This window comes from Pithys albifrons, chromosome Z (assembly GCF_047495875.1).
Source record: "Pithys albifrons albifrons isolate INPA30051 chromosome Z, PitAlb_v1, whole genome shotgun sequence".
In the NCBI taxonomy this organism is placed as follows: domain Eukaryota; kingdom Metazoa; phylum Chordata; class Aves; order Passeriformes; family Thamnophilidae; genus Pithys; species Pithys albifrons.
Window position 1 is genome coordinate 49,429,265 of NC_092497.1, and position 24,222 is coordinate 49,453,486.

The window sequence follows — 24,222 nt, forward strand, 5'->3', positions numbered from 1 at the left end:
GGTGATTTTTGCCTATATTTCTCCACCACAGGACTAGGGTTCTTAGAGAAGCCTGAAGTGCTGGGCACTGGTCTACTGGCCTAGCTGGTGTTAACCGTCTCTCTCTCTGTAAACTGTTTTGTACATGTTCAGTCAGGGTCAGACTGAAGACTCTGAAATAAGATGATTTCTTCTCTTAATAACCCTTTAGAGGGAGCCTGAAAAGTTATTTTCCTGGTTTAGAGGTGAAAGGACAGAATCATGCTAGTGACGAAGCCAGTTGGTTTCAGCACTCCTTGTAGCTGGTGGAGACATTCTCAGCATTTGATTTAAAGGGTATATGGAGAGCACACCAGAGTGCTACTAGTCCTTCCCTGTATATGGCCCTGTCTGCATGAGCCGTCTGTTTCTGCTCTGCCTGTTGACCCATTTTTGAAGAAGCAGTATAAGGTGCAGACACACAGGTGTTTCTGTGGCACCATCCTCACACAAAGGTGCATACAGAAACTGGCTGTCCTTTAAATCTTTCTCCTGATGAGAGACCTTAGTGAATTATGCAGATACCCATGGGCAGTGAGTGTACCTGTCACATGTGTCTTCTTCTTCTGTGGCCTTGGTCAGTCAGGCTGAGAGGTCTAGCAGGGCTGGAAGAACAGGTCAGTAAGGGGAAGAAGGAGGAGGAGGAGGAGGAGGACGAGGAGGAGGAGGAGGAGGAGGAGGAGGAGGAGGAAGGCTACAGAGCTATTTTTTAAGTCTGATCCCTCCCAGCAGGGCCTGGATTCATCGATGGCTGTTGTTTGTGTGTGAAAGAATAGATTTTGCTCTCTTTGAATTTCCTTTCCATCACATCCACATACTCATTTATTCAGCTCTTTGAGAGTTCCTCCACAGAGTCATATGAAAATAAGAAGGTGAGTGGAAGAAAGGGATGGTTTCATCTGCTTCTGCTGCTTCCAAAGAGAAAGGAGGTTGCCTCTTCCCAGCCACTTTTTCGTCTGGTTTTACCAGTACCACATTTGTCATATATGGCAGGAAAATTTCATCCTTCCCATGAGACTGCAGCACCTTCAATGAGAGCACACAGCCCAGAGTTACGTGTGATAAAGGAGATCAAGCCCGGATTTCATGTAATCTGAAATAGTTGCATGCAGTTAACAAGGAGCACTTTTGCTGGGCTTGTTATGTGTTGGAAGAAGAAGTCTTGATAGCAATCACAGCCTAAGCCTTTGGATCCTCATAGGAACTGTAGGAAAGGTTCATTTTTCCAAAGTTTTAGAGAGACTGAATGTACTGATGCTGCAAATAGTCCCTTGTCTCTTTAACTCCCTGAACCTTCAGTGTCAACACAGTGAGCTTGAAACTACATATAAATCAGAAGAACAAGAGAAAAATAAAAGGGCTGTTAAGGTGCTTCTTACTGCAACTTTTAATGCAGCTTGATTTTCATAAAGGACTGATGAGTTAGTCTCAGTTAGTCCAGTAGGGTACTCAAATGCTCAGTTGTCCCACTTCATTGATCAGCTTGGATATCCAAAAGCAGTATTTAATGCCAAGGGCCCGCAAGCCTTTGGAAATAAGCCATCCATCTCATAAGTCATTGGTCTTTCAATGAAAGCTGCTATCTACTCCTACTACTATGAGAGATCTCTGTTGTGCATGAATGTCTGAAAAAAACAGAGAAGATAAGTTAAACAGAAGTAATAAACACCTGCCAGTGCCTTTGATTTCAGTGAGAGCTGTTCATAGTCAGCAGTATGAAAAAATGTACTGTATGAGATCATTAGTTAATTGTTAATTAAAGAAGTATTTAAGTACAGACAGAATCAAGGGCAAAGGTGAATTCTGGAATACACTCTATGAAAGCTTGCCAAAACTTTTTTTTTTTTGTGGTAGTGTACTGATTCTAAGGAATGAGGGAGCTGATCCAGACTCATGAGCAGTGAATTGGGAATTAAATGTGATATGTGATTTCATGTGGTTAAACATCCACCTGGAAATGCAATCTTTCAATTTAAGAAAAGTTTTGCAAACATTATATTTAGTAGGCAGGAAACCAAACATTTTTGTTTAAGCTCTCCAAGGGACAAAAATAGCACTCATACACAAAGGATCTGAAGACTTGTGAGTCCTGGGATCCATAAGCACTCCTTTCTTTTCCTTTTCAGGGTTTGCTGACCCTTCAGAACAGAAATACTTAGCAATACTGAAATCTGTTTTACATAATTTCTGTAAGATTAGTGAATGAACACGCTGCTTAGAAAGTAAAAAACCATAATTGTGGATATATTTATTCCTTCCTTTTTTTTTTTTTACATAAGTATCTTTTCTATAATTCTATGAGCAAATAATCTCTTGAAGTGTTCAATTTACCTTGGACTCTCTCCCTCTTGCAACAGAGCATTGACAGAACATATGCCACCAACTACAAGATTTCCCTTGATTTTCTTGATCTTAATCTTTGAAATCCCCCCTTCTCTGAGGTCATTTTAAAATGATCATGGCTGAAAAACATGATCGGCGTCCATGCTTGTTTGCTCTAAATGCTACTTTTATAGTATGTTAGATAGAATCTTGCAAAATATGATCTCCTCAAAGGATTATATTTATGATAATCTGGGAGGGACAGAAGGACTATTACTAGGCTGCAATGTGTAGGTTGCAATGTGTGAAAGCACAGGCTGAACTAGCTCATGATTCGATCAGACAGTACAGCTCCAGGATAGCTGGTGCATTGCTGGAGCAGAGCACAAAACGTGGCATTGAGCTGGATAGGTTTTTGCAGGAGGGACAGGAAGGATTGGCATATCTGGAAAGTTTCTGTCCTTGATGAGCAGGGCTGATGTTACCACACTGGTCAGAGGATGCTTCCACAGCTCTTCTGACTGTAGGTTGACATTGAATACAGCAGGTGTGGGTGGCGTGAGCTTCTCCAGATCTTCTCACCAAAGTCTGATTATAGACAGGGCTTTTCAAGGCATTTGAGAGCCTGCGAGATTGAGATCCGGGCCCATCGTCTTCCAGTAAATATTCTTTGCATACCTTTTGGGAATGGTGTATGTGCATATTGCCTTTAAAGTAGTGCTTTAAGCAGACTGTCTGTGCTAGGTTTCACACAAAGTTGAAGTCTGAAGTTTAATTAGTTCTGTTATTTAACAGACTAAGAAAGGGGGGGCTCTTTCTTCAGCTTTCTTACCTCATTGCTGGAATTAGCTCAGATAATTGCCTCACTTCTCTTGCCCTCTATTGCTTGGTAATTTCCTCTCATAATGTGCCTGTCACTTGCTACTAAAAAATCCAGAAAGGCCTAGGTAAGTGCTAAGGAAAAGAAACCTACAAAATATCTGAATCTCCAATTTCAAATCCAAAGCAATAAGCTCTAAAATGCCTTTTTTTTTCAGACTAAGTAGCTGAACCAAGGCTTTTCTTTGTGACTCTTTATTTAATGCCAAGGACATGTTCTATATCAAGATATAACCAGACCTCTCTCCAGAGAGCAGTCAGTCTAGGAGAGGAGCCAGGCACACCAGAACAGGCAGGGGATGCAATTACTGATGGGTCTGGTTACTGTGTTGAGCCTGCTACTTCACAAGAACCAGTTCCCAGCCTCTCTTCCTCGAGCTAATTACTCATTTCTCATGCCTACCTGACAAACTTGTGTCCACAGGTAATGAAAGAGTTCAAGTTGATAGTAGGGATGTTGCACCTTTTCCATACTAGCACTTCTTCACTGGCTGCTGCACACCTCACTGACCTGTGGGTGGGCAGGGCAGTGTTTGTCAAGGTATGGTGCTGTTGAAGCTCACAGACATTCCTTCTGTCCTCATATCTTGTAGGGCCAGTGCTTTAGGAGCATGTAGGAGGGTAGGCGGAAGAAAGAGGAATGGCTTCAGCTGGTGAAGAGGAGGGCTGTGGGGATGACTGGAGGGAAAATTGTGACAAGAAACAAAGAGGCAGACTGGATTGCTTGTCTGACACAACCTAGAATAAACTGTTGAGTAGAGGGTGCAAGAATCTGAAAACAGAAAGGGTAAATTCTGTGCTCTATAGGTCCACTGCTGCAACAGTGAAAGCCAGACTTGGACTTCAGCTCTGCATGGAGTCAGAAGTATCATTTTAGGCAGCCGTAATTATTTTTCACCTTCTGAAAACAGTCTTTTTAGCAGATTTCAGACTACAGTGAGATCAAAGATGAAAAACCTGAAACTTGCTTTTTCTCATTTTATCTCGAAGTGATAACCTCTTCCATTTCTTTTTGCAATGGTATGCATTCCACCAGATCACACAGAATATGTATGGGAAATGGGAGGTAATGAATGACATCCTATTCTCACTCATTTGTAAAATGTGTCTGCTATTGACCTTGGGGCAAACACTGGTCTCAGTTACAAGATGAAGACTCTTAACTCCACGAGGAGTTCATACTGTTTCATTTAAACTCAGATTTTAGGAAGAGACTGCTAATTTTTTAGGTACTTCCATTTTTGGTGTTCCTAATTCAAGGCAGCTTCAAGGTAGATGAGCCCAGTTTCTCATGCTGGACCAAACAAAAACAGCAGTATGTTATAGTATAGCACTTGTATCTTTTATTTTAGAAAACCACATTGTAGCTATCCTGACTTCTGAGCACTAGAATGAGTTTTAAAAAAGGCATTTTGGGTAGAATTTCTTGAAAGATTGGTGTTACTTTTCGGACGTAAGTAATGATGTCCATGACATAAACAGCATATACTGTGATAGACATGCACAGGATACACACCAGACAAAAGCTGCATGTGTTGACAATATGCCAAAAAGCTTTTTATAATTATTCAGTTCAAAGCTTTTTTATTTTTTTACTAATTCTCATGTAGTTTAGTTGATCATAATTTAGCATAAATTCATAAATAAAATTAATTGTTTCCTTGCCGTGAGAACTATGACCGTTAGTCTTCCCATTCATTTCCAAGGAACTAGAGAAATAAATTTAGATCCACCTCTTTTTCCAATTTGTTTACTTTCAAATCCCTCTAAAAATACTGGACATTCTTCCTGCTGTCTCCATGTACTTGAATGCTGTCCTGATTTCTTGATGTTTTTCTTTTGCTTTGATTACTGGTTAGAAATAAAATTTAGAAACTAAAAATTGTTCCTTATGCTTTTGGAAGCACAAAATTGTTTATTCTGTTCATCAGGCTTCTTGAACTTGTTACTAGCTTTGCAAAAACAAAGTTCTTTTTCATTTATTTTTTTCTATACTCATCTCTACTGGGTATCTCTTTGATGCCCACATTTCCTTTTATTAGCATAAGTAATGAAGGGAAGATCATATTCCACAGTAAATTCCTGCAAGATCGCACAAAACTAACAGGACAAAAACAGAAAAAAAAAAAAAAAACAGTTAAGCAAATTCATTTCACATTATTCTCAGTTTAATTTTATTGTCTGGGAATTCATTTTTCCGATAGTCAACTCTTCAATCAGATCTATCATCCACTGATTTAGACTTTCCTCACATGTCAATGTTTTAATCCAGTCTTTGTTTTCATCCCTTGCTAAAAAGGAAAATTTTCATCTAGATGCTCAAATTCATGCACTTTATATGTCATCGCTGTCTCAAACTATTTCATTTAAGTAGCTGCTCTTAGCTTTAGAAGCATTAAAAAAACTGCTCTAAAGACCCCTCTTCATTGGTGCATGTAAATAAAAGCAGAGAAATCATGCAAAAATGTCAGAGAGAAGCGCTCTCTCTCTCTCTCTCTCTCTCTCTCTCTCCTGCTCTCACTCTCTCTCTCTCTCCCTCTCTCCCCCCCTCACTCTCTTTTTCCCTGTCTCTGTCTCAGTGGCATCAGTTTCTCAGTTCATTCAAGTCATAAGTGACTCTGGCAGATAAATTCTCCTGGCCTGTTTGCCCTTTTGTTTCAAAGCAGACGCTTCTTCCACAGTAAAAGGCAATTTCATCCTACTCAGTGAGTTTCATAAAGGCCATGGCAATTAATGGCATACAGAGGTCATATCTACAGCACTGTGAGAGTAAAAGATTGCACAAGCACTTGAATTTGGCCCACCACTGCCATATAACCAACAAAAGACAGTCATTGCTTCCATGATCTTGTAAAAAAATGCATGGTTTTGGTGGAATGAAGCAATGTTGATTGAAGGGAGGAAGACAACAGTGTCTGCCACAGCACTGTGTCCTTCTTACCAAGGTTATGTAAGGCAGGCAGCTGACATAGGCCTCTGATACAACAGGAAAATTGAAAAAAAAAAAAACATAAAGTCAGCTTTGCTTGGCTGTAACAAAATACCCTGAAGAAAGAAAAATCATTCTGTTTTGCCCTGAGATACTCAAATTTTGACTTATCTTCAGTGACCTTGAAGTATTTTCCAGTAAGGAAATGCATCTTTTGAATGACAGGCTTGGTTTAGGCTTGATGTCCGTACTTGATATTTACCTGAGTCTTTGTGCCAGGAAGCTTGGTGAGTTTCTGGAGTTGCAAGTTGGTAAGGAAAGCTGTAGGAGAGGGCTGACATAGAGAGAGAAGATGCACCACTCCCTGGAAGCAGCCCTCACAGCTCTTAGATGCAGCATTGGCTCTGGCAGAACAGAGACGCAGTGCTGTCTGGGCACAGCCATAAAGCTGCCACGCACACCAGGCTGGCATCCAGGTCCTTTCCCCCACACACCTCTCAACCCTGGAGAAAATCAAATGAGTTACTACTTTTGTCCTGTGAAAAGTCTCAACCTCCCCTCAACATTTCTAAGAGTCTAAAAAATTGGTCATTACTAAAGCCTTTATCACAGGCTGGTAATGTGCTCCTCACAGTTCAATCTGCAAAAGTGTTGGGTACAGAAGCCAAGGATCATTAGAAAGCAATTTTTAAAGGCATTTTGCAGTAGATTGTGTTGTTTTTCAGGCTATGGTAAATTGCTATTGCAGTGTCACCAGAACACAAGGAAAACAGAATCCCTTTTTTCAAGCTACATTTAAGCTTTCATTTGAAAGGAAAAAAAGGAAAGTCTAACAATACAAGATAAGCTCAAAGGCTTATAAACAAAACAAAACAAAAAAGAACCAGTAAGTGAGTTATTTTTTTATATCCTGCTGTTCTAAACTAAGCTCATGTTTTTGAAGATTTGACTCAAGGCTTTCAAACAGCTCAGACTATTGATCTTGTTTTAGCTCATACTAGAAGACAGTATTTTTAAGTAAATAGATGCTAAGCCTACATTTCTACATCCTCAGGAGAGCTCCACTGCTGCTTCTGTCAAGCCATCACCTAAGACGTAGGCCCTGAACACTTGCTAGCTTCCCCTTTCACTACTTCGTGAGAAATTTCTGTCTTGTCCTGAAGACTTTCAGGAGTCTGTCTGTTCCTAACCTTAGAGCAAACATGGAAAAGATTGATACATCTGCCCAATAATTGTAATATGAGAAGAATATTCTGGTTTTTTATGTAAACAACACCTAGCTTTGCTGGGCTTGGGTGTTTTACTCTCTTCCAGCCTTTGGTTATCTTTTGGGCTTTATTAAATTCCTAGCTGAAATCCATGAAGCAATGCTATCAGACAAGCCATATGATGAGGGAAATCTCCTGTGCAGTGGCAGATGGCAGTTCCCTCAATCACCTACAAGAGGACACGGCACATTTGACACTCAAGGTTCCCCTTAGCACAGGTACCATAGAAGGGATGTGGCAGTTGAGAAACCATAACAATTCAGTTTGCAGAGTGAAAGAAGAGGAGAAACAAACACTTTTAAAGGTTAAGTAATGAAAATGTGCTTTAATTTTGATACAGAAGAACTCCAAAAGTTAGGAGCAAATGGAGTGCTTGGAAGGTCATTGGTAGGGTACGACATGCACTAACAGTTTTCTACAAGGAACCTGAAAGATTAGGTCCAGTCTACAGGAGAAAAGTGGTCTATTCAACCTGTCTAGTGCTTTGAAATGAAGAGGTTGAAAAGTTGTAGGCTCAGAGTATGCCCAGCTTGGCCCTCTGTGTCTTCAGGGTTCCTTGTGCATGACACCACTTTCTTCTCTTACCCACATACCTAAGACCTCCACCCCATCAGGCTTTTCCAGTAGCTTTCCCAGTGTCACCAGTGCTTTTCTTCTGCATTCCTTCAGTGGATTCCTCATTTCATTGCACACCAGCACCCTTACAGCTTATCCCTCTTCCCTCCCTCTCACTCTGTATGTTCCCGCTCCCAGACAGCAATTGTGTGTTGCTTTCAGTAAATCCATTCTCAAACATCCACTCTGTGTAAGCCGTGCCTCTTAATTTTCCTTGGAATATCTTCTTTTGTGGAAAAAGATACAAAAAATACTGGCTGCCACCATCAAGAGTTTCTTACTGTTTTCTTGTGTCCCCAAATTTCCATACCTCTGTTTCTTGCCCTTTTACACAGCCTTTGAACTCTTTGCATTTCTGACTTGTGTTCTGCATCTTGGTACCCAACATGCCAGGTCTGTTTACAGTAACAGAAATAAGAAATCATAGAATCATAAAATATTTTGGGTTGGAAGGGACCCTGAAGATCATCTTTTTCTATCCCCCCTGCCGTGGGCAGAAACAACTTTCAGTAGACAAAGTTGCTCAGAGCTCCATCCAAGCTGGCCTTTGACACCAAGAGAGGATGGGGCATCCACAACTTCTCTCGGCAAAACATGTTCCAGTGCCTCACCACCCTCACAGCAAAGAACTTCCTCCTAATATATAATCCAAACCTATTCCCTTTTAGTTTGAATCCATTCCCCCTTGTCCTCCTAGTCCCTCTCCAGCTTTCTTTTATGCTCCCTTCAGGTACTGGCTGGCCATAATTAGCTCACCCCGAAACCGTCTCTTTTCCAGGCTGAGCAAACCCAGTTTTCTCAGCCTTTCCTTGTACAAGACAAGCTCCATACTACCAAAGAGTCTCTTTTAAAGCTGACTAGTGAGGACCAAGGATAACAATGCCTTTGCGAATTGGTTCATGCTGGAAAGGCAGCTACCCGTGTGTAGACAGGGTCCTTTTTTTTGTGATGTGGCTGCATGCACTGTTGCCGCATCTCCTCCCTTAACTGGACAAAAATCTTTGCTGTCTTCAGAAAGTACAATGTTCTTGTGGACTGTATGTTCTTCACTCTGAGACTGCATCTTGTGAAGAGACATTCTGATCAGGCTGTTGAATCATTTTCTTATTGCTGAGGATCCATCTCTTTTCCAGGTCTGAATCTGCATGAATACATGGGCACGAAAGTGATTCCATTAACACAACAATTGCCTGGAATCTGTTAGCATTTCAGTATAAATCTGATTTTTGACAGATTTATAACCAGGTTGTAGAAATTAACTGCTGGAGGAAATGTGCCATTTATTCTCTACAGGAACATATTTTATTTTTCTACATAGTTTTTATTAGAGTTTTTTTAGCAACAAGAAAAATAGCCTTATGCTTGTTTTAACTTATTTCTTTCAAAGTGAAAAAGACCTTCAACAATTTTATAAACATTTAAAAACTTCCTGACACAGTGACATATTTATTGCATACTCCTCTCTGATGTTTCTTGAGAAGTACTTTATAAATGGCAGTTACTGTATCAGCACATTAAAATATAACATAGCTGGAGAAATAACAGCTGAATAAAATAAGGCTAGCAGGTGAAAATAAGGTGTCAGAACAGACAGTGTCATTGATAGACAGAAAGTAGTCCTTCCTACTGTAAAAAAATGTTCTACCATTAATTCTTTCAAAACCGAGTTGATAGAAGATAGCAGGGCAGCATTACCTTTGCAGTAACCCACAGTTTGGCCACAAAGCTTTTTCAGTGAGCTCAATGTGAACTACAGCACATCTTTCAATGCAAATGGCAGAAGAATGTTCACTATTGAGGGCAGGGGAGGGAGAGCAGTCTCACAGGACTGGCTTTGAGAGTAAGAACTTGTTTCTCTGCACTCACAACTGCTGTGTGCAGCAGTTCACAGAGGTCCAGGAGAGGTTCACTGAGAACACACTGAGCTGATGCCTGCTAGTATGACTGCTCCTGACGCATCATGCAATCCTTTGAAGCCTGTTGGAGTCAGTCCCACCAGGACTACAGCCCACGGTTGGCAAAAAAATTCTTTCAGGCTAAGTAACCTGAAATCTTTCTGCCTTGCCCCATTAGTCATGTTTTCTAGGCCATTCCTGTTTGTCTTTTTACTGTCACGAGTATGTTTTCCCTAAGTGCCACTTCATACCCACACATTTTTAGCAGCACTATGAACAGTGACAATATCATGCCTTCAGGCAGGAAATTAGGGAGGAAAAAGAGAAAAGGCTCCCCTGCTACAGAAAGCCCTTCCTTTGATAGGAATTCTAAGTGCTTTGACAGTTTCCTATGAAAGGACCCTGCTTACAGAGTCCAAAGCACCTAAAAATGTTTCTCAACACAACCCTCCTGGAGAGAGAAATTCCGAGCAGGAAAGTGGTAACTGTGTTTTTTCAGAAACGATGGGTCCCATGGCTGCATGTATAGCAGAGTAGAAATTTCCCTGTGCACCCACTCAGAGAGGATTTTACCCATCATCTCAGTGAATAACTTCAAAACAGGACTGGAGACTGCATCCTCTAACAGAGCCTGCATAAGAGACTCAATAGGTCAGTCTAACAGTTTCTCATACTTTTTTCCAAGGGTACTGGTGCATTTCAAGTTATGGAATAAGTATTGACAGCAAGAGAATAAATGTCTTCTTTTCTATCAGTTATATTTCAAAATTCATTTTGAATTGTACAAGAAATTAAAAAAATTAAATAAAATTAAAAAAATAAGGTAAGAAATCCAAGCCCTTGGAAAACTCTGATGGAATACAAATATCCAGCTAAACTGACAAATAAATTCTGGCTTCAGTGCATTAGAAAGGAAGCTGTCTTTAATCCCTGTATCTCTGTGAGTAGATAGAACTAAAGAAGTAAAGAGATTCTGCACTTATCTGCAGAAGTATAATTGGATATTTGGAATTAATAATTAAAATCCATCGAGGAAAGAGGAACAAGAAGAGATTTTGACTGACTATGTTATGGAGTTAATCTATTTCAATACTCACTGGGATAAGGCAATAGTTATGTCAGTATCACTACATAGCCATCAGGGCAAACTTGATGGTACCAGGTGGAATCTGTAATGCAATCCTCTCCCACAGTAACTTTCAGGTGCAGTAAGACAGCTCTTCTACCTGAGCTGAGTCTTTCTGCAGGTAAGACCCAAATTTTTTAGTATTATTTAGTAATTGAATGTGGGTTACAGCAATGGTGAACTAAATAGTTAACCCTCACAGAAAGGACTGGAGAAGAGAAAAATACCCAGATTTTGCGTCCTGTGGCAGGGAAAGCAGCTATATTTGCTGCCTCACTCCTCAGGGAGCTTAATGCCATGCCATATCTGCAGTTGGATTTGAGTAGCTGGCAGGGCCTTAGGATAGTGTAAGGATTCTCTCTGGACCATTTCTTGAAGGACAACAGTCTGTCTTCATAATCTTCATAGTCTTTGTGTGTTCATCCTTTCAGTTCTGTCAAGTTTCTTTTCCTCTGCTTTTTAAGTGAAAAGTCTTCTTGAGTTAAAACCATCGACTATGGTTGTGTGCTCTCCACACTGCCTTGCAGAATCAGGACATTTGCAACTTGAGAAAAGAGCCCATGTTCTTTGCTTCACTGTCTCAAGTCCAGTCCTCCTGCCAGCATTGAGGTTTCCATACAGGTCCCATCAGTCACCTCTCTGGGCTGTAATGCAATTGTAGATGGTTGCAATAGGGCCTTCCTCACTGTTTTGGCAGGGTCATGACACCAGTGAAAAAACCAGATCTGCCCAGTGTTTTGGTTCAGTCAGTTCTCCTGAGGTTGGTATCTATGCCTTGGCATGCAGAAGATGGCTTCCCACCTGTTCAACAGCTATTTTCTGTTTGCAATAGGTCTCTCAGGAGTGGGACTAGCAGTGGAAGAACTGGACTGTGTAGGGCAGCTCTTGATTTGTGAAGCTCCCCCTCCTCTTTAAGTCTCCTCTTCATCTGCACTGGTGGTCAGCAGCCTGAAGGGACCTTTCAGAGCTCTGTGGAGGAGTAAGGGTGCCCATGCTGGAAGTCGTCTTAACAAATGTACTATGGGTTGTTTTGCATAAGCTCCGCCCATTACAAATTTCCTGTCCAATGGATTATATCTCTCACCTTCCGGCACAGTGCCATGGAAAAGAGCAGGTTTTTGCCTCTAAAGCAAGGTGAAGCAGGAGTTCTTTCCTACAATTTATTTGGCCACCTAGGTTTTTCCACATGTTAGGATGTTCTCCAGTACAGCAAAGGACTCCACGCTGAATGATGTTCACTATATGGTGATAGTCGCATTCAGCTCCTTATCTGCTGTCTGCTTTAATCTAAGGTCTCAGTTTTCAGACCTTCACACCCATTCCTGGTATTTTCAAGGTTGTTTCAGAGTCCCTCACTAGTAAAAGCACTTCCTTGTCTGGCTGTCAGTTTAGCATTCCTGAGCTTAGATTTGATTTTCCTGCACTGGTTCAATCTATGCATGTTTCCTCTCCACCTTCTTTCTTCTCTTTTTCTTCTGTTCCTCCCCACCACACATTTTTTTTTTCCTTTTGGGACCCTCGGTCTGTCATTCTCTTGAGTTTTGCCTTTCACATCTCCCTTCACCAGGTGGGGACTGCCTTTAAAGTCTCTTGCAGACCTTTTACTGATACTTACCACACAAACCTCAAGTGAAAGCTGATGTCTTTCATGGCAGGGAAAAAGTATGCCTTGTCTCAAAGCCCAGTTCCAAACAAGTCTTTCCATTCACTTGAATTCTTCCACAGCCCATGTTTTCCACCCTTTTTCTGAAAACTCTTTTGCAAGCAGTAATAGCATTTCCTCACTAACAGCCTGTGAACTGTGTATGTCTATGCCCATCCTTTCTGCATCTCAAAGTGAGATGAAGCAAACAAAAATTCTTCTTGATCAGCCGTGTTTAGCATGTGTCACCTCTTGACCCTCTGTGGTGAGCCAGATGCTGTGCAGTTCTCACAGTCGCGTGCCTGCCAACTGGGTCAGTCTGTTGGCCTATCAGGGAGGAAGCGATGGGGTGGTGCAGCAAGCTGGAGCGTCTGTGCTTTGTTTTTCTTTTTTTTTTCTTTGCTTTTCTAAGGTTGGATTTGTGAGTGGAAACCATCGCTTAGTCCATGTCATAGGGAAAAGAGTGACATGCTGCCTTGGTTTAGCAAGAGTTTATGTGCTTTCTGTCTTTTCTGAAGTCTCTATCTTGCAGACCTGTTTCCTTCTTGCTGGCTCTGATCCTTATAAATTAGTGCCAAAGTGAGAAAGCACTGTCTTAGGGCCAGAGAATAATTCCACTAACTTGTAAGCACTTAATTCCAGCTGCTGACTAAACACATCCTTAAATTATCTCCTCTGGAGTTCCCAGGAATCTGTTACACTGCATGTTATTTGCAAAGTTGGAGGCTGAAAAATACTATAACTAGACTGAACATCCAGTTTAGGGTATTGCATCACAAAAGCAATGTGAAAAAATCTGAGCCGCCCCAAGAAATAGACTGTACAGGTCTCTACAGAGATTTGACTGATTTGCTTCTGGGTTTGCTTTTTTTTTTTTCCTTTTCCTCTGGTGTCTATTTGTTGCTGTTAGTAGTCTCCTTAAACCTTTGGTATATTCAGAGCTACATGAACAAATACAGTTTCAGGCTTGGAAAAATTACATATGAAGGACATGAAACACATCTTTCTACACACCTAGTAAAAAGGAAATTTGTGTCTGTTCAGAAAGGGTTTAGTTTTTGATTACTCTTAGGTTTTGGCTTCTGTTCTCCTTGAAGGTACCCATATAGCTTTTGGTGCCCACAGTTATGCTGGCACCAGCAGCTTTCCTCGTTCAGTGCAGTACAGAAATGACAAGGTTTGCTGGATTGCAAATTCATTGCAAATTGGGCTCATCAGGGAAGTCACAGTGAGTTGAAGAGGATCAGTACTCAGTGGGAAAAAAATGTAGATCGTTTAATGGAGATACAGGGGAAATAAGTGTTACAGTCAAGGTTACACAGGGAATCAATCTACTCTGCAGATCAGGGCTGTACATCTCTAAACTGGACATCAGCAAGTCAAGAAGGAGTTGGATTGTGCTTTCAAATAAATGACTGAACTTCTAGTGAGGGAATGTGAGTTAGTACAGCTGGCTTTCATCTGAGGGCATACACTTTGTCCCCCCCAAAGCTCACTTGTGTGCACTCTCTCCCCACCTCCATCACTCCCTCTGTCCCTCCTTCACTCCATTATGAGTATTCTATTGCCATGAGCTGCAGATTCGCAAAAGGAGACTGCAAAGGTGTCCACCTGCAGTTCCATAAGGTGGTGTATTTACCTCCAGTAAGTGGCATTCCAGTGAGAATGGCAAACGTTTGTACTGCATCTGCCACTTTGTCTCCAGTAAGTCAAAAGCATCTCACTAGCCATCTTGCATGACTTTGAGGGTGTCCTTTGATTTTATACCAGCTTTGCAGAAATTCAGTTCAAAGAGGCATAGATACTATTCTGTTTAGGTTGCAAAGCCTTTCCCTCTCAGTCTGACTTGAGTCAGAGATCCCTTAGGGCACCTCTCAGTGGACTGTTTCACCTGTGCAGGGTCTGGGAATCTTGGTGCTGTAGCCACTGAACATCAGAGGGTTTTTTGGAAAGTAAGAGAGAGAAAAAGAATGTATTTTTCTATTTCAAGACAAAAAAAGGTCAGAGATTTTCCAGGTAAGGACAGAATTACATGAAGTTATGTCTGCTTGACATGAATTGCATGAAATTGTGTCTGCTTGATATCATATAATTCTAAGGTACTCTTAAGCAGTAATTCACTTTTTAGAGAGCAGATTTTGAAAGATGCAATAGTTTCTCTTATTTTTCGTGTTATTGTCTCTAGGCAATTCCTGTAGATGGGAGCAGAACTTATTGATTTCAGTGTCATGTCAATATTTGTATTAATAGGGACTTTGTTCACACGGCCTGCAGTTGCTTTTTTAAATGTGTTTTTTCTGCATTCAGGCAAGAGAGAGAGGAAGGCAGAGTGTGCAGTGTTTTCAGATGTTTATCTCATGCATGATATTTTAAAATTGTAATTTGCATGTAATGCATGTAATTTAGTCCTTTCAGTGTTTGGTATAAGGCTCTAGAACACATCAGCTTTTCTATTTGCGTTTATATAGCTGAAGAAAACATTACAGAAAAGAAAGGAGGTACGAATTTTGAGTAGGCAAAGAAGTAACAACACACAGATACATGGTCTACAGCTGTGCTTTACCTCACCACTGTTGGTTATTCCCACATGCATCCTCGAAGCCTATATCTGCTAGATATACATGGAAAGGCAGTATTTTGGGGCTAGTTATGGACTGTATTAAATGGACTCTGATGAACACCTGCTCCCAAACACCACATTTCTTCCATTATATGGTGTTAAGTGAAATCCAAAACCATAGTTAATGATTCTTGTATTTAATTGGCAGAGTAGACTTACAGTGCATACACTGAATACTGGCTGTATGCCATAAAAGTTATGCATACTTTGCAAAGAAAAATTAATGTCAGAATTAACTCACTGGAGACCTTCTCCCTCCCTTCACCCCATCACAAATATCAGGCAGACTGGGACCGTGGTGCCAGCAGATCAGTAATGCAGAGAAAATTCTTTTGCAAGATTTATACAACAGATTTGAATAAGTGATGCCAAAAAACATGGGTAGAGACACTCTTCACAAATATGTGTAAAGCCCTTGTATATTTCTCTGAGAGCTTCAGATTATTCCCATTTCTAGTAATCCTTTCAGAGCACTTGATGCTGTCCAAATCTCACATCAACTGGGAAATAACTGTTACTTTGAAACTCAACAGTGTTGTGCTTTTTGATTGAGCTGCAGCTTAAAAAAAAAAAAAAGGGCAGAAAAGGCAGTAAGCATGATTATGGAAACAGCTACAAGCCCACTTATTATTATATCTGCCTTCATTATTCAATTTAAAACATTCCATTAGCCAGCAGGATAGCAAAATGGTGGTTTGTTTTAGGTTTTTTTCCAGAAATGTTGCAAACAATATTGCCTTTTTCCCCCTTCCAAATTAAGGTTCCATCATTCTGAGTCTGAAAATCATCTGAAATACTGATCTTCAGAGTGCCTATCTCACAGGTTGAAGTGTGCCATTTTACTTTTTAACAATGTAAAAGAATGCAACAGTGGACAGGCTGTGAGCAGGAATAAGCTTAATATTGAGTTTACCTGTTGAGACTCACAAAAGTTTCAAAGTATGAATTACTATATGAATGGAATTTGCTTATGCACATTTGTCACACTCTCTGTCTTGGTATGACATAGCCTGTCATGTGAGGCATCTCCTTTGGGCTAATAATCCAGGCTCCTTTCAAGCCAGTGGAGAAGGAAAGGCTCTTCTACAAGACAAGTCTCCCTATCCTAAGATTCATTTCAAGGGTGGTTGTCAACCTTCTGACATCAAGCATAGAGGACCCTTCACTGCTGAGCAGATGGCAGTCTGTTGGCCAGCCTTTTGTCAACACTGGGTGCACAGTCCTGTTTGAACTGGTGCTAGCTGAAAGAGTGTCAGACTACTCTTAAAACATGACCCCTTTTCCTGCCCCTAGACAAGACATAAATTTATCCTTGTCTGAGAGGTTATAAATCATGCTTTGAGAGGGCAGGAGAAAGGAATGTGTTATTAAGAGGAATAAGTACTCCATGTTTGCATTTCATTAGCACTAAGAGGCCCCAGTCAGGATCAGGATCTGGGGAGATGTGACACAATGGGTGGGTGCAAGTGAGAGTTTGAGTTTTGGAAGAGGTCACAGGAGTTTTTTTCCTGGCCTGTTAGAGGAGACTACCCCATGAAAGCAAGGCAGTGTGGCAGAAAGAGAAAGAAGCTGACACACTGGTAATTAATTGCAAAGGAAGGAAGAGATATGGGAGACATTAGCGGTACAGGCAGATGCAATTGTGATGGAGGAAAAGAGAGGACTTAAACATCCCAGTCACTGTCTTATGTCTCATTGAAACACGATAGGTAAAGCTGCTCAGAAAATGGTGCCAGCCAACGTGGTCCATTTTCCCAGGTACTGAGTGCTAAAAAAGTACCTGGAAATAAAATGGGAAATGCATAAAAATCAAATGTGACAGGGGCTCCATCATCCTACAGCTCAAAATGTGTAAGGGGTATTTGTTGATAGCCAATCTGTTAAAGTCATGTTTTCTTCAGATGCAATGTGTGCAGGAAATGGTAGAATGTCCCACACCCTACTGTAAACATGCCTCTTGGGGCCTTTTGTGTTAGAAAAGGCTGCAAATACCAGAAAACTTTTGTGTAGGTGCTTGTATCTTTCTAGTAACTCCAGTGGAATCACTCACTAGATAATAACATTGTTTCACCTGAGGGTAAAACCTGTCTTTCAGAAGCAAAAGTGGCCTTAAGTTGTGTCAGGGAAGATAAAGGGTGCTTTACCTGGAGAGTTGTTGGGTACTGGAACAGGCTCCCTGGGGAAGTGGTCACTGCACAGCTCACTGAGATGATTTGCAGGCACAGAGCAGTATGAGTTAGTGGGGACATAGTATGGACTCCCTATGGACTCCCCATCACTTAGGGCAGCCTCAGGTAAATTTTCTATACAGTAGTAGTTAGCTATGACGCAGCGGGAGCATTTTGAGCCCTTGTACAGTACTGCTCCCTTTGGTCAGGGACAGAGGTTGCACGGGCAAATCCTAAGGCTGTGATTTCTCATCCTACTGGCAGCCTCCCTGAAGATTGCTAACTAAACCTGCTACTGCCTTCTCCAGGTATGCCCTAAATGCAGCAGAGAGGAAGCTAAGAAACAATGATAGCATTTTAGATACCTGATGTTATTTAGAGGCATTGGTGGCCCAAAACTGTTACTACTTCAAGATCATGAGCCCACCTGCAGGAGATGCTAGGCTGGCCTTCAGATCAAGGATTCCTGTGGACACTGTGGTCACAATTGTATATGCATAGGAAGACTCAAAACCTCCAACCTCCCTGTAGTCTTCCTCCTTCACAGTTCATCGTAGCCACAGCTCTCATTTATGAGCTAGGGAAGAGAAATTCAGCACTCAGCCTTTTATTCTCTCCCCTGGGAAGAAGGAGGTAGTTGGACTGAGAGCTTGAATCTGCACAGGGCCTCAGTTTAAGCTTCCTGAAAAATACCTCCTTGAGGGCAGTGCCAGGAAGTTTCATCCAGGGCCTGCTTTTATTGGACACTGCATCAGCAATTTGTAATGACTGTCACAGCCCAAAATCACTCAAATGCAACTAAGGCAATTTAAGTTACTGCATATAAATTACACCTTTTTAATGAAATACACGTGAGTGTTGTAGAAACTTAAAGTCACTTCATGGACAGGGCTGGAGAAACCTTCACTTCCTCTCAGGCTGAGTGTCAGATTGTGTGTCTCTGAAGTATGTATTTAAACTCTACTCCCTGTGTCAATCAACAAAATACAGGGTCAAGTAATTAATGTTTGTGGTAGCAGCAGATAGAGAGCTCAGAGGACTGGGCAAGATCCTCCCTAGCCTTACTTCTTCCCTCACATATAAGTATACTTACCCATCAGGAAGAAAAACAGCCTTTGATCCATATTTTCGCTCTTGTCTTTTCCAGCCACTTCCACATCTACAACTGGGACAAGTCATCTCACAAAATGTGATGTAAAGCAGAAAGCTTTCTGTGTAAATGGAGGAGAGTGTTACATGGTTAAAGATCTCCCAAACCCCCCAAGATACCTGTGCAGGTAAGAAATCCTATTTACCTCTTTTGTTGGAGCCATCAGTTCTCACAAATGGTTTTTCCTTAAAGGAGCACCTGAGCAATTTCTTCTTCTGATCTTGCATATCTTCATTTTTAACCACATGTATGTGAAAATGCAGTAGCAAGATGACCTTTGTGTTCTATATATGAGGCATAGGAGAGGCTAACCAGGAAATCTTCCCACATGATAACGGCACAACAACCTCCAATGATGTTTACGTGGCATGAAATAACACAATTTTAGCCTTACATTAATGACACAGATAATGTAAAGTAAATACACTGCATTTGTCAAAGAAAAATAGGTGTGTGGATAACTGCATTGGATAATTTCCCTGTGTACAGGAGAAACTTATTTTTATTGTCTGATTTAGTAACTGAACATTTTCTGAAGAGGTCAGATTCACAACTGGTTCTTGTGTTTAATTGCATAAAAAGCAATGAATGTCATGTTAATTGGTGGTCATTACTATTTTGTGTGAAGATCTTGATTCAGGAAGTCCTAAGAGTTTAGTTTCAGGGGTTGCTTGTGCACCTTTCTCAGGTCCTGGCTTATGCTACTTTGGACTATTGCAATAGTCCCTTGTGTTGGAGAACATCCAGGAAGAGCTACAGCACTGGAGTTTATCTCCTGCCTTGGAATGCATCATGAAGCATTTATCCCTGGAGATGAACTAGTCATGAGGACTGCTTCGCTCCAGCTTTAGAGGGAACTCCTCATTTAAACCCTGGGAAACATCCTTGGTACCTAAGAGGGCTGAGTGTAAAGGGTGCACTTTTGTGAGGATATTGCTGTTTTTCTGACAGACAAGAAATGGTGGTTGATAAAGACTGTCATTAGCTGTACCTGCATAATTATTCGGTCTCATAGGACTAAAAGTGAAAGAACACTAATTGGAAAGATAACTCTAGTGGGTGAGTTAGGTGAAGGCCTACAATGTTTTCATTGAGACAGGAAGATGTTGACTGCTTGTTTCTGTTGTTAATGTTTTAAAAAAAAGGTAAAACAAACAAATGAAAAGAAGTCATCAAAAAAACCACCAAACCACACAATGTTCTGTTTTACCTGTAAGGTTTTTGGGGGTTTTGGAGGTTTGGGTTTTTTAGTAGAAAGATGTTACCTACACTTCAAGGGCTTTGTTTTGCTTTGGTTTTTCAGATTGCTCTGAATGTGTATGTTTCATTCATTTTAAAATCATTTTTAGCTAAAGTGAATACGGAAAACCATGCTCTGGTGGGTTAGATTATTTTCTGAGAGTGATTTGTGTTAGATTTACATGATCATTATAAGCCACCAGTACAGGATGAGCAGTTTGCTGTGACTCTGTAGAGTGTGTACAGGAGCCTACCTGCATATTTCAACTACCTATCCAAATATGGTTCAGAAAACTCCAGGGCAGCAGAGCTGAGCATCTGGCACACTTGCCAATCATTAAAAATGTCTAGGCAGTTTCAGAGGTATCCCATTTTCACTGGTATGGAAACTTTTTTATATTTTTTTAATTTAGAGATCTGTGTGTGTTCTTTGACGATGATATAGGCTGGCTAATTTTTTTTAATAAAATGTCTCAAGGACATTTGAATGAGGTGGGTACTTTTTCCCTGTATAGGCAAGAAACACTCTTCATTTCTGGGGCTGGATTTGAAAGAAAAGGTGATTACCAGATTTGGCAGATGTTCCTCTCCCTGGGTGGTCCAAGACCTACTTGGAAAAAACATCAGAGCTTTAAAGTTAGAGAGGGTGAATCTCATATACAGTAAGACAGTGGAAAAGGATTGTTATCCTGAGATGTCAGGGCCACTGCTATTTTGCAGAGTCATTTTCTATGCCCTCTACTAGCCCAAACCAAAATTCTATGTTATGTAGTAAAACAGGGTGCAATGCAGCTACATAAGAAATAAAAGTGTGAGTACTTAAAAGTGCACGTATTGGGAAACTGAAAAGACAAAATACCATTTTCTTCTTATTTCATTGAAAATACAGATGTCTACTTTTAATTCTAATATTCAAGTGTTAATTAAAATAAGTGTATAGCCATTACACATTGCCTTCATTGTTCTGAGAAAATAAATCTACTCCCAGAACATGCTTGTGGAAACAGAATGCTTGAAATATGGTACTTGCTTTTCATACTTCTGCCTCAGTAGCAAGTTCACATTTTTCCATATGGTCCATCTGTTGAGAGCAAAAACAAAATTTTTAAAGCATGAGCCATATCATTCTAAATTGGTTTTATCCCTAACTAAAAAACCATAACCAAAAAAACATGACTCAGATTCAAAACAACCATTGAATTTTCCAAGTGAGATATCTGGTTTTGTAAATCCCCTATTGTAGTTTAAAAAAAAAAAAAAGAAAAGGACATCCTAAATTTATGCTCTGTTAAAATCTAGCTTCATATTAAGAAAAAAAACTGTTTTATAAAATACATATCCAGACAGGATCAGATTTTGCCCACAGGGGTACTGGTGTGAACTCAGAGAAAATTTCCTGCTTTCAAGAGCTAACCCTGTGAAATAGTCAAGAAAAGTGTGAAGTCTTAGTAATGCTAAGTACAGCTACACTTGTAGTAGCATGTATGTTCCCCAAATGTATTTTAATTGTCACCCCAGACTGAATTAAACAGTCTCAAAATATGACAGATGAAATAGGAAGCTTTGACACTGCTTAAATAAACTAGTATATAAAATTTTCAGAAGCTTCATAGACATGAGTCACTTTCTGAAAACATCATAGACCTCGGAAGCCTGAATGTTACTGGCTTCCTGTGAGACTGAGATTCCTAAGTCATTTCTATGCAGTTGGAAATGTGTCACCAAGTTCACTTAAAACAATAAGACCGGATAGCTTTTCCAATAAACACAAAATTAAGACCAAAATTCCTAGCATTTCATCCTTATTTCAAGAAATATCTATATTAATATAATAAGTTACACTTTTTAAGTGTTCAAGTATCAAACCATGAAGGCCTTGCTAGTTTGACTAATTGACTTCTTACTCGCAGACATCATCTTTTCTAGTGCTTTTGTTGTTACTTAAGAAATTAATTTATGTCTGAATTTCACTGGATGAAAATAATGTTTCTCTCTAACAGAAGTATGCTACTGCATTTCTTAACAGAAAAGAGTAAATCATATACTTTTTAAAGATACAGCCATTTTCTGTATCTGTCTTCGTGTAAAGGTCTTTGTGGAATAGAAATGGGCAGAAGGTTATTTAATCAATGAAAAGATAAAATTTGTTTCCATGATGCAAGCAGAAGTTCCAGAGGTATTCTTTTAAGAGGTGGGATAGAAATACTAGTTCTGACTTCAGCAATGAAAATGACTACTAAATATGAAAGTAGTTCCCATGGAGAGGGGAGGGAGAGTATTCTCCCACAATGCATTTGTTTATAGGCAGGAAATGAAATGAAAATGTGAGTTCCTGATCAACTCAGCTGTTCCTCTCGTGCTGAAAAATAGTGATATGCATTCAGTGTCCTCAGAAGTGTCTGCTAAATGCATGCAAATGCTGCTCTCTGCAATTACTTTGTGTAGAGCAAAAAAACCAATTCTTCTATAATATGTGGTTTGGTCTCATGGTTTTACCCACTTAATAAAATTATAAATTTTCACAGCACAAACATCTATGTTTTGCACCAAGGTGTGACTTCAACTTTTGCTAGTGTCCTAAAAAAAATGGTACATGGATAATGATCCAGAAAAGAAAGATGCAACAAGAAACAATGTCTGAAAACCTTGAGTAGGACAAGGTGTTTTGTAAAGGACAGCATCGCAAGCTGTTTATAAAAGCGCAGTCTACAGGAAACAGCACTGGAAACAAGTGCTACACTGCACATCTGAGCAATAAAATGCCTTTAGCATTCACACATCATCATAACAGGACAGGCTCATCCCAGCTTTCCTCTCAGCTGACCCTTCCTGGGCCCATTCTTAGGGGCAGGTGCTGCAGCCCATTTGCTGACAGTGGTTTCAGAGCGATTATAAACATACCTGAACTGTTTTCAGCACCATCTCAACAGGGCTGACCCGGGTTGATCTGGAAGTGATTTCAGCTTTGTCTACACCAGTGTTCAAGTTGTTTTCATCACCTCTGCAGCTGCACCAACATCTGAAATCTAGCTCAGATAGAGGAAGCAACCACCAATGACCAGTGACAAGCAAAGCCTGAGGCTTTTAATCAGCAGCATATGCCTTGGGATTGTGTAGTGTTGAGCCTGACAAGCAAGATGTACAGGCCTCTGCAAATTGGAAGCCATGTATGCGCGAATGTCAGCTTTCCAAGGACAGTTATTTAACAAGATCACAACAGTGCAAAATATTTTTACTCTCATTCAGCAGCACAGATGAAAATGCTTTCTGTGAAATGCATTTTGCCTACTATCAAAGATGCAAGAAGTCTTCTGTCATGCCCAGCAGTATCACCTTTTCATGACAGAGTTACCTTTGTTGCATTTTTCTCAGCTGAGTATATCTGTGGAAACTGAGATCTCGCCACATTGGTTACTTATCAGAAGATGTGACCTTGGCTCCCTTCCTTAATAAGCAAAATAATAACCTCCAAAGAATCATCTGCAGATCCTCAAAATGTACCTTTTATTATACAAAAATCCTTCTGGCACGGTTTATTTGAACAAAATGCTGATGTTTAATGCCTGACACTGGTTCTCTGCCAGAGGGGTTTTCTGGAAGTCCTACTTGTGCAAGAGCAACATCCTTGTCTCTTAGAGCTAGAGGCAATTGGGGAAGAGTAGAATTTAAAAATTGGGTCAGCTTTTAACACACATGATTCTCTGGTGGGTAGAAGAGACAAAGGATTGTTCTGAGCAATGTGCATTTGCAAATAAGAAGGTTCCTCAGCCCCTGGCCAGTAAATGATGAAGAAGTTTGAAGAAGTCACTAGCATCATATTGGCAGCAGGAGAAAAAGAGGGAGACATGCCTGCACCATGGCAAGCTCATGGAGAACATCACAAGGACAGGCAACACAAGTGAGATGTGTTCAAGAAAGTAGATATCAGGTTACATGCTGAGTAAGATTGGAGAGTGGAAGGAGAGAGAAAGAAAGAAAATTGAAATCTATAGATATTTAGTGTGGTGGACAGTCATTCATACTTAACTCTGTAGCACAGGAGCCTGCATCACTATGGTGATATTTTGGGATCCTGAACTCTGCCCCAGAATGAAGAATAAAGGTGAAGAAAGAAATGACAGTCAACAACAAAAAAGGCAGGCAAAGTACACAAAAGAAATTCCTTCACTGTGGTCAAGGGGAAATCTGCATTGAAGTTTTCCACAGAACTGAAAGGACAGACAGCTATGGGGCTTCAAATTTCGAGAACACTTCTGACCTCTCATTGTCCTTAGTGACTGGACAGACTTTTTTTTTCATGTGTCAGCCATGTTGAATATAATTCCCTTTGGGTTTGAGTTTGTATTCTCAC

At 40.5% G+C, this 24,222-nt stretch overlaps 1 protein-coding gene across 19 annotated transcripts in view; it reads left to right on the forward strand.

The window, feature by feature from the left end:
* The window catches only part of NRG1 (neuregulin 1), a 483,648-nt gene that overhangs the window by 432,357 nt on the left and 27,069 nt on the right, over nt 1–24,222 (forward strand). For 16 of the 19 annotated variants that reach the window (XM_071580239.1, XM_071580242.1, XM_071580241.1 and 13 more), the window contains one exon: nt 18,630–18,759. In XM_071580239.1, coding sequence (XP_071436340.1) covers nt 18,630–18,759 — 130 coding nt within the window. Of the gene's footprint in view, nt 1–18,629; nt 18,764–24,222 lie in introns of those variants that run through there. The other 3 variants (XM_071580253.1, XM_071580254.1, XM_071580256.1) reach the window with 1 other exon arrangement.